General features: G+C 35.3%; 1 protein-coding gene across 1 annotated transcript in view; it reads right to left on the bottom strand.

The window, feature by feature from the left end:
* Positions 1-17525, bottom strand: part of SCFD1 (sec1 family domain containing 1) — a 49723-nt gene that overhangs the window by 17545 nt on the left and 14653 nt on the right. Inside the window, exons 9-15 of the mRNA XM_053945653.1 lie at positions 16961-17046; positions 15104-15203; positions 11803-11942; positions 10671-10761; positions 10247-10320; positions 9615-9696; positions 2827-2923 (exon numbers count right to left, since the gene is read on the bottom strand). Of these exons, the coding sequence (XP_053801628.1) occupies positions 2827-2923; positions 9615-9696; positions 10247-10320; positions 10671-10761; positions 11803-11942; positions 15104-15203; positions 16961-17046 (670 nt within the window). The remainder of the gene's footprint in view (positions 1-2826; positions 2924-9614; positions 9697-10246; positions 10321-10670; positions 10762-11802; positions 11943-15103; positions 15204-16960; positions 17047-17525) is intronic.

Raw genomic sequence — 17525 nt, forward strand, 5'->3', positions numbered from 1 at the left:
CACTTCCCATTCTTGGGAAGCATTATTCATATGTAATCAAAATTCATCTCTCCAGATCAAGAGGTTGATGTAGCCACTACTTAGACTATAAACTACTACATCAGGTTTTGAACACCATCTTTTTTATTTTTCTAGAACAGAATCACTGTTAATAAAGACAATAGTTTCAAATGAATTTTTCAGAAGAAGAACTTCTCAAAACAAACATTTCAAATTAAAATTCATTATAAAAGCCTGATACTTTTAGTACCATATTTTATAAGACTGCACTTTCTTGTACTTGCGGGTAAGAAAATGACTTTTTTCTCTGTTTTTCTTTTTCTGTATTGTTTGTTTTGGGTTGTTTTCCCCTACTATGGAATGTGGATTATGTCAGCAGGAGACCATCTGATTTAATCTGCAACTTTTATTTATAAATGAGCATGTATTTAGTCTGGCAGAAGTTAAGAGTAAGTGTTGTCATAATGAGCATTTATGACTTGGTACAATCTTCTCTGCAAAGTAGGTTTTACTAACCTTTACCAAATAACAGTAAGTCAGGAGATCAAGAACTGAAGAAACTTTGTATTATCTAAACCAAATGCCAGCTTTCAAGGTACAGATCCACCTGGATTTCACTTGGACAAAAAAGCTGTGATTAACAGCACTAAGACTCAGGTCAATTGCCTGTCAAATATTCACTACGTATTTCTAGACTATGATCTGTGACAGCACAGAGAGGCAAACTGCTCAACATTCTGAAGAAAACCTAACTTGGCAAACCTAGAATGGACCAATTTTTTTATATTCAGCTGAAAAACCAGCAGGCAGCCCCTAGCTCCCATTTTATCACTACTTCAGGGTATGCTAATACCCACTAAACTGGGGGGCAGCTGTTAGACCTGAGTGGTAGATAAGAACACAGTAACAAATGGGAGGCTGAAGCCTGAAGCTGTTAAGTGGTCATATCTAAGTGCCTTCATATAGAGCTCTGCAGATCCCATTGTCCACAAGACAAATATCCCCACACATAATGCTAATAAATAATCCACCAGAAGCACAGGAAGACTTGATGTTTTATTCCTTAAAAATGTTTTCTGATGGTATTTCTCAGTGAATCACACAATATGAGGCTGGACAGTTTAACAAGACAGCATACCTGGAAATAATCACTGTGATTTAACTGAAATCTTCTTCTTACATAAACTTAAACCCAGGCAATGCCTATAAAATGCTAACATAATACTGTGAAAACCTGAATACTTAGCTTATGAGGAAAAACTCTAGCTTGTGAATCGAATCTTTCTCTTGTGTAAAACCCAGGAACCTTGTTACTATGAATGTTGGTAAGATACATCAGGCTTGGAAAACCATTTGCTCTACATTGAACTCTAAAAAGGCATAGAAAATGTGGATTCAGGTAAAAAGTAATTGATCCAGTAGGACATACAAGCAAGCACAAAAATTTGTCTTCATATATAAGTTTATGCAAATATAAAAACTGAAATCAAAACAGTACATGAAATATTAATTCTGAACATGGAAAGGACTGGTTTGTATTGATGCATAATAGAAGTACAGATTATACACATTCTTATTAGCTTCAAATAAAAAGTGAATCTATGTACTGAATTACAGATTGATGCCTGACATTAGATTTTCTGAAAGTTTATTAGTTTCTAGACTTGACCCATTATGAGATCTTTAAAACTTTAGCTCAGATTTCTACCAACTGTGCACTGTTTCTCCTACTGCCTCTTGATTACAAAGCATGGACACTATTAAAAGATTTTTGTAGAATGTCAGCAGGATGTATATATACTCTTTCTATAAATATGAATCATTATACAAACTCCAAGCAGGCATTAAGCTCAGTATGTAGCTGTAAGACTACAGACATAATCCTGCAGTAACAAAACGTTTTCTTAAAGAGCACACTGGAAAAAGAGCAGGAACCCTGGGTCTCTAAATGCTTGAGGTTTGCCGACATAATTGCCAGTATGCAGACAAGTCAGAGATCATAATTTAAGTTTTACAATTTTGTACTGCATGTTGTTTTCTTCCAGCCAACTGGTAACAAATCATACTGAAATCCATCAGAGGGTTATGACACACATCAGGATGTGACAGATTGAAAGGAGAATTGATGCTGGAATAGTACAAAAAGCTGAGAAGTCATTTGTGTCAGCTTTTCTGAGAAAGACCCCCGTGACTCCTGCTAATAGAGAACCCGAACACCCCTGGTGTGCAATGCTCTGATATGTATGACCCATATCTGACACAAAAGCTGGGATGCATTGCTCGTGCTCTTACATGATGAAAACAGACATGCCACAGCTGAATCAACACATGCAAAGCTTCAGGTGAGTCCCAGTGAACTGGCCAATTTAAATCTTGTGCCCCTTCTCTCCACTTGTCCCATTCATCTCATTCCCATTCATCTCTTTCCTCACACAAGCATGAGCTACCTACATTACAGTCCCTTGATCTAATTAAAATCTATGAAGTTTTGTGTTCGTGAGGTATGTATATGTTATAAAACATGCAGTAGGATTTTAAAGAATTAGCATTGTTCAGACCACAGAATGCTATGCTACACTACTAAATACTGGAAAAGCACAAAAAATAAAATATATTGACATTCAAAAATAAGGGATTAGGATAGGATTTTAGTAGAGCTGTAGAAGAGTTAATATTTTGGATATTACTCAACTGACGCATTAAAAACTCTCTAGACTGCTACTGAAGATCAATCAAAAGCTGGTTTTTTTACAAATCTTGCATCCTGAAATCCAAGCAGGTATAGCTTAACAAATTTTATACCAAGTTCAGATTTAAAGTACTCACCATCTGGGTCAGAAATCATGTCCAGAAGAGATTTATCCAGAGTGGATTTACTCATTATTTTTTCCTCATATTCAAAATACACATCCAGCTTTCGACTCTGTTTAAGAGTAAGTGTTAGGGTTAACATCTTAAAGTTGTGAAAGAGTATTTATTTTCTCTTTTAAGAGGTATGTAGTTTAAGTTATAAATACATATTTAAAAATTTTATTTTAAAATAAATTATCAGTAAAAGCAACTAATGCTTGCAATATAATATGCTTTTATTAACTCTCAGAAAGTTGATGTGTATTTAATTATCATACTAGAAGTGAAAAAGCAAGTTAAGCAAGGGGTGTCTGCTGTGAATACTGATCTGGAAGAGAAGCTTTCTTTTCAACTATGGCTTTGCCACAGCTGAAAACTACATGCCATCATATACATTGCTATGTTGTAAAAGGAAAAAATAATGGTCAAGTGAATATTATATCAAATTTATTCTGAATCTCCAGGCTCTCAGACCACAAGACAATTATTCAATGCAGATTAATATGGGAAATTCCCTTATACATTAAGGCATCATCCTGAAGAAATGTTGGCAACTGCCAACTTGGGCTGGTACTGAAATACTACCTCAGATCAAAGGCTTGCCATAATTCACTCACTCCAAAGATGGAGAAGTTTATAATTAGATTATCTTGTTAACACTGGAAAAAAAGTCTCTCATTATACAATAAGACATCTAGATATTGTGAAAATCCTTTTTAGGGAGGATGGCACAGGGACGATACAAAATTATTAAGGCAAAAGCTTCATGGAAGACATCACATGGCCATGCAAGTAATGACTGCATTGCAGCACATATGCACAAACAGACAAGCTTTGCACTTATTGATCATGATCTTACAAGCTAAAAATAGAAAAATGCACTCCAGAACTTATTTTAAAATGTCCCATTACAATGCAGATCATTATGTGTGTTTGAGCATTAAAATGGAGCATCACAACCAATGTTACAGCTACTCAGCTTACAAAACCTTAGTATCTGGTAACTAACTAAATCCTGATGTTTGAACACATTCAGCTATGGATTGGCTCAAACAGAAGACTGGCAGAGTATATCTCCATCTTGCTGCTTTGGAAGTGTGTTAGCTCCACATCATTGCTGCTGTGAGACTGAAATGATATTGCCAGAGTGAGCAAGAGTCACCTTGCTTTTCTTGGGTTAAATGATTTGAGAAATTTTGCCTGATAACGCCAAAGCATTTAAAACTGCTGTGGCATCTTTTATTCAGTGCTAGTTGTTGTAATGACAGTACATAAAAACTTTTAAAGTCAGTTTCTCACATTTTTCTGAATTCTACTAAAATTATTCCTGAGAACACACAAAAAAAAAATTTAAAAAGTTATTTTACCACATCTCAAAAAAAAGGTACTTCTCTAGCATAAGGCTATCAGGATATTTCACCTTCTGAGTACTGTAAGTTCCTCAAAAAAAGAGCTAGAGAAGAGAAAACAAAGTAAAAAAGATAGGAATTACAAGAATATTTTTATATTGAAAGCATACTGTGCTTAGCTTATGATGCAGGTAGCTATACAATGCATCCATTTCTCAGTCATCACTTACTGAACTCCTTGACAAGAGCAGTTACTTGCAAAGCAACAACTTAATTTAAAGCTTTTGTGGATGCTTGCAATTACAGCTTATAAAGTAAATTACCATGAAGAGCACTCAGACATGACCCCCTGCTACTTTTAAGGGCAGAAGAATGTCTTCTGTTGATTTAGTGACTATGACTACATGGAAGTTGCATGAAATGAGAGGGAGAAAAAGGACTAGAGCTTCTTTCAAGCTATATTTACCTTGAGCTTATGTTAAAAGAGTGGTATGAAGTCTGAATAGAACCAAGCTACCAGCCTTTTTCCAAGACCTTACATCAGATGCAATTTGGTATCTGGTAAACCATGTGAGACCTCAATTCTACAGCACCTTGGAGATTTTATGTGTTACAGTTTCCTTAATTCTCCCTATAGACATAAAGCAATTGTGAAGAAACTAGTAAAATTTTTAAAGTATTTCCATTACATTCACTTGCTTTTTGTGTTTTATCTACATTAGTATCTTGTTATGTGAGGCTAAATTCAATATTTTTAAGTTTAAAATATTTTTCCCTGACAAAAGGCATCCAATAAAAAGGGGATTGTCTTGAAATGTGGAAACTTGATCTTATAAAGTTAAAGATATTACTGTTGAATTTGGCAAAGCCTGTATTATCTTAGCTGGTGATCTGTTTACGAGAAATTTATTCAGATGGCATGTAAAAATGTACAACATAAAAAGATTCACTGACTCTCTGTATTTGTTTACAGATCAACTTCTAAATAAAATTTCATAATTCAAACATCAATTACTTTCAATTTTAAGAACAGATTGACAATTGTTAACTTACTTGGAGCACACACAAGGTAAAATTCTTCTCAGCCATGTGCAACTTTATGACTGTTTGACTATGGCTGCTGAACAAAACAGATTACCAGCAGCAAAGAAAACGCACTGGTTGCATGTATATGCTATACTTTGAGCCTAAACTGAAACATTAATGATACACCTACACTCACTCTCTTCAAAAATTTGGCACAATTACTTTTGAAGTGTGAACTCAGCACTCTTTGGGGGGAAAAAACCCCAAACTGAAAATCCCAAAACTTCAGGTCTACATTGTTTTTTCCTATCTGCTGTCTATTTCTTTTCTATCCACAATAGGGACATCAGAGGTAAGCAGCAATGTAAAACATTTGAGACTCTGTCTGATGTGACAAACTAAAGAGATGGATCAATACGGTAAGTCTACTCAGCTGCTTCTTCACTAGATAACTAACAAAAGTTACTAGCAAAGATCTAATTATGGCAATATTTTTCTTATATTGGTTTGTTAGGAATTAGGTGGACACCTAATCAAATTTCATATGGGTTACTAAGTAGCCTTAAACACTACTAGTTACCTTTTGACAGATATCCCAGATATGCCACATCAATGAGACAGTTACTTCTCGAAGAGCCAACTTGTCTAACAGGTCCTTAAGAGGCAGATGTCCCATTTAATTTAAATAAGTGCAATTTTGCTCACTCAATGACAAACTCACAGACAGAGGAAAAGCTGGGGAATAGGAGCTAAACAATCCTGTAGATTCAATAAAAAACACAGCAAAGAATATGTTCTTATGGGTGCCAAACTGGCAAGGAATGTGAAGAAAATCAGTAATAATAAAAATAATAAAATAAAGATGCATTTACATTTACAGTTATTCCTTTTCTGCCTCCTGCTCTTGACTTTCTTGACTATGACATCTTGTTCCATACCAATCTCATTCAAGAGACCTTTCTGGCTGCCCTTTCAGGAACAGGATTCTATATTGCAGTTAAAGTGCAACACTTCAGCTTGCTTTTTAAAAAAAATATATATATTTGTGAAAGCTTTCAACTTATCATCTTTAGAAATAGGCTGTTCATAAGCCAAAACTTATTTTAGGGAAAATTACTGAAGTGCATTGGGAAAGTCTACTTGAGCACAGTACTCCAAAACACAAAATTCCTTCTTTTTAAAGCAAGTAAGTGGAAGCAGGACCCATTAAAATCTCTTAGAGGGTAATTTTTGTAAAGACGTGCTGGAAGCTCTTCTATCCTCTTTATGCTACAAAAGTTCTTAATTTTAGAGAGAGAGAGAATATGCAGAAGAGAGAAGACATTTTCTAAGAAAATGTCTGAGGTCTTTTTCAAAGATGCTGACAGAGAACAACCAGAAATAACTGCCTCCAGAATGAGGGAGGCTGGTCAGGTAATTATAGTGTGCTGCTATCAGAGGAAGAGAAACTCTGGCAGAAGGCTGGGAGGGGCAGACACAGCCAACTCCTTTTCACTGAACTGCACAGAATAATGGTAGGAAGGTCACTGTAACTGAACTCAGAAAAAGCTGTTGTTACTAGGTTACTGAATTATCAGTTCTGAACTACCGAAAAACAGCCTGGCCCACTATGACATATGTATTTCACAAACACATACTATTTCACATGGTGTAAGACCAAAATGTAACCTTATTTAAAACAGAATACTTAAAATAGTGGAATTCCTTTAAAAATATGAATTTGAAAACTTGAAAGGCTATTGTCACTCCCTATTAAGTGGATGCCAATTAAGAGATCATTCAAAGTACCAGACCTTGAGATCAAGCAGAAGTAGAGATACATAATAAAACCATGTAGGAATTAAAAAAACCCTTAACCAAGCAAACATGAGTAATTTAAGAAGACAACAATACATACAAAAATCTGCCACTTAAATTCACATCTGTAGAATTCTAGCAAGAGGTTATCTAATCTACCCCCAACCATCATTTTAGAAAATTGCATGTGAGCATCTTTTTATATTCATGATCTAACATACATCAGTAATTCTATTCATATTAGAATGACATGCAAAGATAAGCATTACTTGAAACTTTAAAGCAGCTAGATTGGCAACCCTAGCTCTAAATCTGTTGTCTGTTGGGTCCAGTCCTTCCGTCATCAGTTTCAGCAGAGGAAAAACCAATAAATGCAAAACAAGGATGCATTTGTTCTAAGCACTGACAATAAATACTTGATGGTTTGCTTCTTGAAAAAGTGATGCATACTTTCCGTTATTTCACTAAAAACTTAAGCCAAAAAACTGCCAGGAGACGTAAGTATGTGATTAATTTCTGGTTTCCTCTTGCTGTGAATTAGAAAATGATCCAAGAGAATGTGGAAAGCAGCTGTAAACTGAACATTAAAATATGACCACAAGAAAAACTAAATTCACTTAGTATATCTAAAGCAGGTCTTGTTGCATTCTTTGCATATGTAGTAAAGAAAATGTTCAAATAATTAATACAGTAAAACCCCATACTGGATAATGCAAATAGTCTATTTTAAAGTATGAATGCACTTCCTGATTATTTTAGAAGTGACAATATAGTAACCTGAAGAAGAGCATGGTGCCTCACTAGCTACTCATGACCTCAGCACTTACTTGCAAAAAACATTCAGCCTTATCCTAATCTGGTTTCATTATTTAACTGTGTATAAAAGCTATTAACCACAGAGTCAATGTCTCATCAGAATTTCTTTTAAAAGTACTGGATGAGACACTGCCCTTTCTGAGAGTATTTTTGAGGAATCCATTAGGTAGCAAAACATCCTGAATATTAAAATTCCACAGCTCAAGATTGAAAGATACATTTTCTAACACTGGAGGGTGAAAAGAGAGGAGAAAATGGTCAGGAGAAAGCAGTTGGAATAAACTTTACATTGATTCAGTTAAAAGGCTTTACCATAGGCAAATTTCAATAGAAAAAACATGTTGGCCTGCATTAGTTTAAAAGTTTCCTAAATATCTGGAGATGAACTGATGCTTTCTAAATCAAAAGATGATGGAGATGTACATATCAATATATTGAGGAAACTGCATGGCCATTTGTCTCACAATTTTCTTTGACATTTATACAATAAGAAGGTAAAGAGCCTGAGCACTCTGCAGTACCAGAAATAAGAATCATAGAGGAATGGACCGCCACTCCTAGGGCACTTCCTAATAGCAGGCTCCCTATCAGAGCAGCAAGCCAAGGGCTGGCTCAGTGCCCAGATAAGGCAATTCCTTCCACCTCCAGGTAATCAAGTGTGTTGCTATCATTTAATGCATCTGACTCCAGCTCATTGCCAACAGGATACTGGAAAGCCAAACTGATGTTACTGCCATTCTACATCTTGCTCTGAAATTTGTTTTCCAACCAACAAATCATATATAGAATACTACTGGTCTAGGTCTGCCATTATCATGCTAGCATCTCTCCTGGAAAAGTGAATTTACACTCAGGGCATCAAAATATTAATATTGTTGACTTCAATTTTTTTTCAGTGGTGTTAAAGTACTGCTTTTAAATTGTCAGATATGAAACTTGACATACCTAATAGTGTAAAAGCCCATATACCTAGCCCCTACAGTAATGAGCTAAGCACAGACACTTATTACTTCTTCTCCAACTTTATAAATATGTAAAATGAATTTATTCATGTAATTGCAGAATTAATCCTTTGTTCATATGGAGTACTTAAAAAAAATTCAGTCGCAATAATAACTGAGGACAGATGCTACATTCTTTACAAATGTTAAAGCTAGCTTCAAAACACGGTAAAACTCTCTAATTACTGATTTTCAGTGAGACTTGGTTTTTGAAATACCTTCCAAAACTGAAAAGAATTTCAGTGTTTCTGAAAGCCTCATCTACAATTTCTGTTTTCATGCTGTGAAAACATCTAACACAGACCCTGCTGGAAAGACCACTTCAGTAACTTGCATCATTATTGCCACATCTCTGGGTATGAGTTTTGTTGGTGAGCAGTCAATGGTGCCCTTCTGACAAACACATACAGAACAGAAGATGGCTTAGACTGAAGTAATGAATTGCCATGATGCATCTCTAAAATAAACAAAACACTTCCATCATAAACTTATTTTTGAAAGACTTCAACCCACAATAACAGTTGTGGCTGCCATTAAAAAATGAGACTATACTAGTAAATTCTGATAAGAAAAGAACTGGTGTTCTTTGCTTTCCATGCAGAGGCATTCAAAATTCATTCTTTCTCGCCCTTCAACACTAAGTAATGCTACACAGTGAATTCTGAAAAAGTAGCACACTGAGAAGGCTCATTTTCATATCTTCAATGCCTTAAATATATTCCTTAAGTTAAAGAAGTATTACTGACAGAAAACTCAAGTTAGAGAGCAATTGTACCTTTATGTGCTCCAAAACGGCTGTTGCAACATTTGTATGAAGATCAATGAGCCTCTTCTTTTCCAGAAGTTCTGGAAGAGAGCTGAAGAGATTAAATACAAACTAACCTGCTGATTTGCACTGTTAGTTGAATTGTGCACTGTATACAGTAGGTACAAAAAAAACTTACAGAATTATGGAACAGTCTGGGTTGGAAAAGACTTTTAAAAGCTATTAAAATCTAAAATTACAGAATAGGTTGGAACTAAAAAAGACAATGTATAGATGCAATGATTTTCATAACCATACCTGAAGAAGGGGATTTCACTACTTTTTTTTAATGAAAGAATGCAGAGGTTGGGGATTTTGGTGGAAACGTGCAAGCAAATCTGTGATGTACTTAGATTACTTGTCTTTGCTGAGGAAAGACTCCAAAGTCAAACACACTGTAGAAGTTACATATGCAAGCAATGGTTTAGGACACTGCATTTAACTTTATCAGAATTATAAAGCAATTAGACTATATTATAAATCTGAACAGCCTCCATTTAAAGATATTTATTTCAAAGAATACTAAAAGCACAATAACAGAAAAAAAATAGAAATGGTTCACAGATTAATTAAATAACAACAATGCATTATTGACTACTTACCTGACAGCTGAAGTTAGCTTAGCTGTATTATCTGAAAGCATACTTATTGCTCCTTCATCCTCCCCTTCAATGCCCTGGGTTTTGAGGAAGGGTTTGAAAAGAGGAATAAAAATAGTCATAATAAATACAAATATCACGCACGCAGATAAAGTCAGTACATTTAGAATCTATTTTCTCATAATGGTATTCATGTCTGGATTGTGTTTTTCAGTTACTATGGAAGTCATATAATTGCAACACAAATGAACAAGAAATTGAAACTTCTCATGAAATATGGTACTTCTAGTCCTACTTTTAAGATTGTATCATGCCTAAAATTCAGCATACAATGAAAATTTTTGTCTGTGGGATGACAGGGTGGGCTAGGCATCTCTACAAGCCCTATTATGCTTTACATGAAACACACACATGTGATAAAACTTACCATGATACTTTTAAGTCTTTTGACTTCATCTTCTTGGGCTCTGTAAGATTCCAGTTCTTGCTGAACAGATTCAGCCACCTCTGGAAAAGGACTAATGCAATAGTCTGCATTAAGCTCAGTTAAATCAACAAATTGAAATAATAGAACCAGAGAATAAAAACCTTTTTGGAAATAACAATACACTAATCATGCAGAATAATCAAATCACTGAAAATAATGACATCTTGACATAATGTAGGTTTACTTTAACTTTCTTATTGTAGGTTTACTTAAACTTCCTAAGATATAGCCACTACTTTCAATAATTTTATGTAATTTTGGTAAGAACAATTTTGAGCTCTGTAACAAAGACCTAACAGACAATTATCATGGACAATGAATACTGGCAATGATCATTCCTTATGTAGTGGTTTGACCCTGGTTGCATGCCAGGTGCTCACCAAGTGACTTTATCACTCCTCTGCTCAGCAAGACTGGGCGGGGAGGAAGCAAGGTAGAAAAACCTCCAAAGTCATGGGTCAAGATACAGGCAGTTGAAAAAAGGAAAGCTTATGTGTGAAAGCAAAGGAAAATGACAGGTTTTATTCTCTACTTCCCACCAACAGATGATGTCTGGCCATTTCCCAGAAAGCAGGGCTTCAATAGGCAGAGCAGTTGCTCCAGAAGAAAAACATTTTAAAAAAATCCCACTGAATGCTGCGCACTTCTCCCTTCTCTTAGCTTTTATTGCTGAACAGTGGAATGGAATGGTACGGTATGGAAAGGTATGGAGTACCTCTTTGGTCAGTTTGGGTGAGCTGTCCTGCCTATGCCCCCTCCCAAGATCTTGCCCACCCTTAGCCTGCTGGTGAGGGGGAATGCTGGGGAGACAGCACTGATGCTGTGGGACTACTGCTCAGCAGTAGCCAAAACACTGGTGTGCTATTGACACCTTTCTAGCTACCAATGCAAAGCACAGCACTGTGAGGACTGCTGAGGGGAAATCTCAGCAACACCCAATACACCGTAAAAAAAATGGCCCCCAAGCTAGAAAATATTTTCAAATAAGCTTAAAACAGAACTACCATACATGAAGAATACTTAGAATTTATACTGACTAAATGAATATAAACTGCATACCTTTACGGCTTACCTGCCCTTATGCTTTTGCCAGAATTTATCAGATGTAGTTAAATCGTAGGACTTCTTATTTTTTTTCTTAGGTCTAGCACCTGCTGGAGTACTTTCTGTTCCTGCTGATTCTTCCAAGTTAACTCTATTCAAATGGAAATCCTAAAATAAAGAAGAATCTTATGTAAATATTTGACCGTTTAATTGTTTATTCAGTCTTTTACACTCAACAAAATAATTTCTAGAATATTTCCTAAAAAAATATTAACACAGCTATTTATTTGAACTTCATAAGAAGGCAGGAAACAGTTTACTAGTTAACTAGATAATAACAGCAATATAAGGACTCCAAAATTACTCACAGTTACTGAACTGTAATCAGTTCAATACTAAACAAGTCAATGAATGTTATGCAAAGACATCTGATTATCTCATATGCAAGCACTCTTCTGACGCTGAACTTTGAACACTGTTTTCTGCATAGAAAACGAGCTATTTAGCAAGGACTGTGCTCTAGCAACTCCCCAAAAACTTTGAAGTAGAAAAGTATCTATGTTGCAGAAAAAAAGTGTTTCTAAGTGTGTTGGCTTACATAACCACAACATATGTATCAAAGCTGCCACGAAGCTGATGACACCAGCAACTGGATTATTCACTATGAGAACTATTTAGCCACACCTTCACAGCTCTTTCCTTAATTTTTTTGAGCACTAGTAAAACAGTGAATTCATGATAAAGCAGAACTTTGCAACAAAACTGCTATTTTTCCATATAGTTTTTCGTCTTCCACAGATGCATGAACATTGAAAGTACATTGCTTTGCTAGAGGACACAATTATGCTCACATCACCACACTGCTCCCTGTGGGTCTTCTAGTTCTTTCCCTCACTGCCCTGTATTTACTACAGTTGACCTATTCTCTCTGGTTTTCAACAAAGAGTATTAACAAGTATTCCACTTGCTGACTTTGTCCTAGCTCTTTTCAAGGACATTTTAAACTTCAAAGGTGCTCTTTGCTTGACAAATAATGATAGAGTGAAATCTTCAACTACACAGAAACTGTTGTGAACCTTTTAGAATAGTTATTTTTCCCAGAAATAAAACATCACTTTATTATATTCATTAAAGTATGCAGAAATGGATCACTGTGAGTGAAACTGTCAAATAAAGTTTTAAAATGTTTCTAGTTATCCCTTGGCAGGGACTTAAATACTACAACTGATCCGTGCCAGAATAGAAATATAACCAAGTAGCTACTCAAAGGAAACACATGCAGTTGATGAGCACAAACCTCATCTTACAAGAGGTGTTTAATGTTTCAGCAAAAAAAAGAGTATATTTCAAGTACATGTATTTGATAAAAACTTGAATAGAAAAAAAATTAATCCGACAAATTAATCTGACTGCATATATAGCTGTAATTTTTAATGGAGATCTATGTTTTGGATCGTTTTAACTCACCAGTGACCTGTGTTTTCAAGTTAGTTTTGGCATTTACAAGTTTTCCTAAAATAATTCTTCTTGATTAGTGCTCTTCCTTTCAACTCACCATTTTGTCCCATAAGGCTTTCTAGCCATGCCTCCTATTTTTCTGTATCCACTGATGAAAGGCTTTTTATTCATAAATAGAAATCTCCTCATGTAAGCGTGTTTATGTGTAGAAACAGCATGGTTATAATCTCAATAGATGCAGCACTCAACTTTGTGCCTGGGTAGTTCAACACTGCACAGCATTCCTGGACTATTGTAACTGAGACCTTAAACAAAACCCAGTTTGTTTGAAAGTATAGTTAACATAATCAACATCTTGGTAACAATTTCATGGTTACAATTTATGGTCTCTTAAAAGACTACTGCAGTTATTTCATGAAATATTACGCTCCGTATGCGAAGTTTGGCAAGCTTGCCTTTAAGGTGAATAACTTGATTAGTTTTGAAATTAAACGTTTGCCCCTGTTGTGGAACCACAGACCACTTGGTTTCAATTTCACTAAAAAAATTCCTAATCTGTGCACTTTTAAGATGCAACATTTAACAGGTTGGTCCAGAGAAACTACAGAAGCCTGATGCAGTAGAGATCCAATATCTTTGAGTAAGTCTGCCAGTGTTATTCCAATACCCCACCAGATTTGTAGCACTAGTTGTCCTCAGCTTCCAGTACATCTTTGATCACTCTGTGTCTTGATGAACTGAAATCCTATCTCAACTCATGCTTGAGGCCACCCAACACTACTTTAAAAAGAAACCTGTAGAAATTCACTACTTCTACCTGCAAGTCTCTAGCCAGTTCAACACTTACTGGAGAAGACTCAGTGTAAACTGTTTTTTTCAGGTACTCCTTTCCTAAAGAAACTAGGCCAAAAATTGTTATTTGCAGAAAGCACTCTTAAGTTTAAGATGAGAGGACTTGTGATAATGAATTAATTGCATAAAATAAAATTTACAAGTGCCCTAAAACATTATATTAGTGCTGAAATATTTTCATTGTAGCAACGCAAGTTTCTGGACACCATGGATGGCTATGCAGTTCACCATCAACTTTGTATATCAACACATACGTGCATGTGCATATTTCATGTATGCCTCTAACAGTCTCAAGAAATAAATCCAAAATACTTCTCAAAGCTAGATATTGAAATTATTTCCACAAATAACTCTCAGCACATTAAAAAAACCTCCAGATGACTATTACTCTTACTCTTTTTTTTTTTTTTTTTAATTATTCACTCCACACTTATACACAAAATGCACAAATCTGAGGTAAACAGAATGAGCTGTCATTCAAGTACCTTTCTACTATTGGTTTTATAAAATAAACTTGAGGTAATAAAGGCAGCTTAAGGTTATCTGAATAAAAAAAAAAGTCTGGTTTCGATTCCTTACAGTGGGACTGTGTACCACTCTGCATTGAACACCTACACCACCTTGTGGAGAAAAATGGGAAAAAGTATTTTTAGAAGTTCAAACTAAAACCAAAACTGGTTTAAAAACACATAAAAAGCATTTCTTTTTCAAAAATGAATTGCACTTAATGGATTCTGGATATTACATAACATACAGATCATAAGCTACTGAAAAAAAAAGCCAGGATTGCTGAATTAGTGATCTTCTGATGATACCAAGATTTCAAATTTTAAAACATTTTAGAAATTATTGCTAAATAAACCTTCTAGAGAAAATCTTCCAAGTTGTTCTTTATTAAAACAACTTCCAAATAAAACAGACAAAACAGATTTTGGATTAAGAGAAAACCTGATAATAAGTTTTAACAACAAACTGAGTGAAAAAAATAGTTTTGGTAACAAAATCAGATTTATCCTTACCAGAACATCATGCACTAAAGCTTGGTATGTCCAAGTATGATGTAGAGGAGTTGCTAAATCTATGTTTCTGTCAACAAGGACTAATAAGGGCCTTTGGAAGCTGAAAAGATGACACTATGTTAGTACTTCTTTAAACATGGTTAAAGCACCCCATTAACATCCTGAGTGATAACTTATATATCAATTTCAAGATAAAAGAAAAACTGCCTATTGCTGAGCTCATCCAGCCTTCCTGAAAATAACTGGGGCTGATCACTATGATAAATTCCATGAATCAAATCCTAGTAATGACAAAAAGATTATTACATACTAAGTGAAATTACCAATATGTAAACATTAAGCAGAAGTCGAAACACTGAAGAGCAACTAACTTTTTAGGTATTAACTAATACATCTTTGTGTGGATACACATTTGAGTTCCAAAAAACTGTTTCAGAGGGTAGTATTTGACCTTAATCCCCACTACAATCCTCAAATGTAAAATCGCACTTCCAAGGGTTTCTGATTTCATTTTTCTCTTTGCTTTTATATCATGTCCATACAAAAATAGATTATGAACTTCTGAGATACTCTGGAATTACTGTGGTAATTCCATCAGTACCCAATTTTGTGGTAAAAAAATGCAGTCATGCCTAAAGGTCTTGGGCTATGGCTACATGAAAAATTTATAGTGAAGATAGGAAGACTGTGAGCTGAGAGAACATTATAACAACCATTTTTCTAAAGCACACTGTTCCTACAAAAATGCAGTTGAAGTGCATTTGAACAGAGAAAAAGCATTTAAATTCCATGCTCTGGATTTCCTTGCAGTAAGTATATTCACTTAAATATAAAATCTCAAGAGCCTTATTCATGTCACCTGATTTCGAAAAACTAAACTAAAGATCTGAAGCCATTCAACTGGTTAAAGTTTCATATGTTTCCTTTACCTTGCATTTTAATTTTGAAGGCAATGATGCTACACTACCATGAAAACAAACCATGCCCCAGAAGGAAAAGCAGTGCTTACAATTCAGTTCCCATGAAAATGAAGAAACTGCTATTTCACAACTATTCTTTCTCCTTTCATGCTCACTCCTTTTGTCAGCTGATGTTTTTGTGCCTTTTATCCAAGCTCCAAGCTCTGATCTTAATTTGAGATAGAAGTATGATGACTGTTTTATACCTAGTTAGCAGATTATAAGTTTGCTTCAGCTATGGTCTTGCCAATACAGCTCCTCCTTTTTATGTACAGTATAAGCTCTCATAACACACCTTCCTATGGCAGCCGGTGGAGTATTCAGCTATCTGGGGGCAACAGTATACAGGGATGCTACTGAGAACACATTATCAGATGCTCACAAGCATCGACAAAAGATTCAAATGGCCATGACTTAACAGACCTTAATTGTCCAGGTGGTAGTCCTCAAGCAGTATCCTCTGATCAAGACAGGGATCAGCTGGGAAACATTTGCTTTTGATATAACTAAACTGGTAATAGCTTTCACAAGCAAAAAAATGGGTCCTTCTTTCTTTTAAAGGACTAAGAGTTGCTCAGAGCTATGTTCAGACATCCAACTGCATTTCAGAGCCCTGTAAGCAGAATATTTGCAGAAATTCGGCTCTTGCTGGGTTTAGAGGCTGAACAAGATTAACTGGTTCATAACATAATTTCTGACTTACTGTCCTAGGACCATACACTTAATAGTTAGGAAAGTTTTTAAATGGGTTATGCTGTGGGGTTGGAAAACTCCCTTGAAAATATGTAAATTCTTTTAATATAGAATTTGAACCAAATTCTTGTAAATACAGTTTTTAGTACACTGATAACCTACCCAGACAACTGAAATACGAAAAATAAAATTACTAACACAATACCTGAACTGTCCAGCTCCAAGTGTGTCACCTGTAAAAAGACTGTTTCTGGCATCTCTTAGATTCTCTCTGAGCTTCTTATCCAGTTTCTGAGGATGGGAAAAACAAAACCACTTTTAACAAACCAATGATTTCCTAACCTCTTTACACAATGAACATGAAAAGATTTATTGTGCTGTTTTTTTAGCTTATAAATGTCTTAAATGCAGGAAGACTAAGTTCGGTGCACGTGGGAAATAAAGAAATCTTAGATCTATTTTGTCCCTCCAGCATTTATATCTATGTCCATGACTACACTGAAGAGGTTTCCTTTATGTGTACTAATCTCCTCCCAGACAATTAGCACCCATTCCCTCAACACGCAAGTAGAAAATACCAGTAGGAAGCATCAAGAGGGAACCACAGTAGAAGCAGCAAATTGGGCTGGCAGACACTGCCACACAATTGTTTCATAAAAGTGAGATTATCCTCAATATGAGTGGATGCACACTGCATGCTTAGGCTTAATCAGTATTACCATTTCACTGACCAAGAAAATGTGAAGAAGATGGAAGAAATGAACCACAGT

This window comes from Vidua chalybeata, chromosome 6, assembly GCF_026979565.1.
Source record: "Vidua chalybeata isolate OUT-0048 chromosome 6, bVidCha1 merged haplotype, whole genome shotgun sequence".
NCBI lineage: Eukaryota > Metazoa > Chordata > Aves > Passeriformes > Viduidae > Vidua > Vidua chalybeata.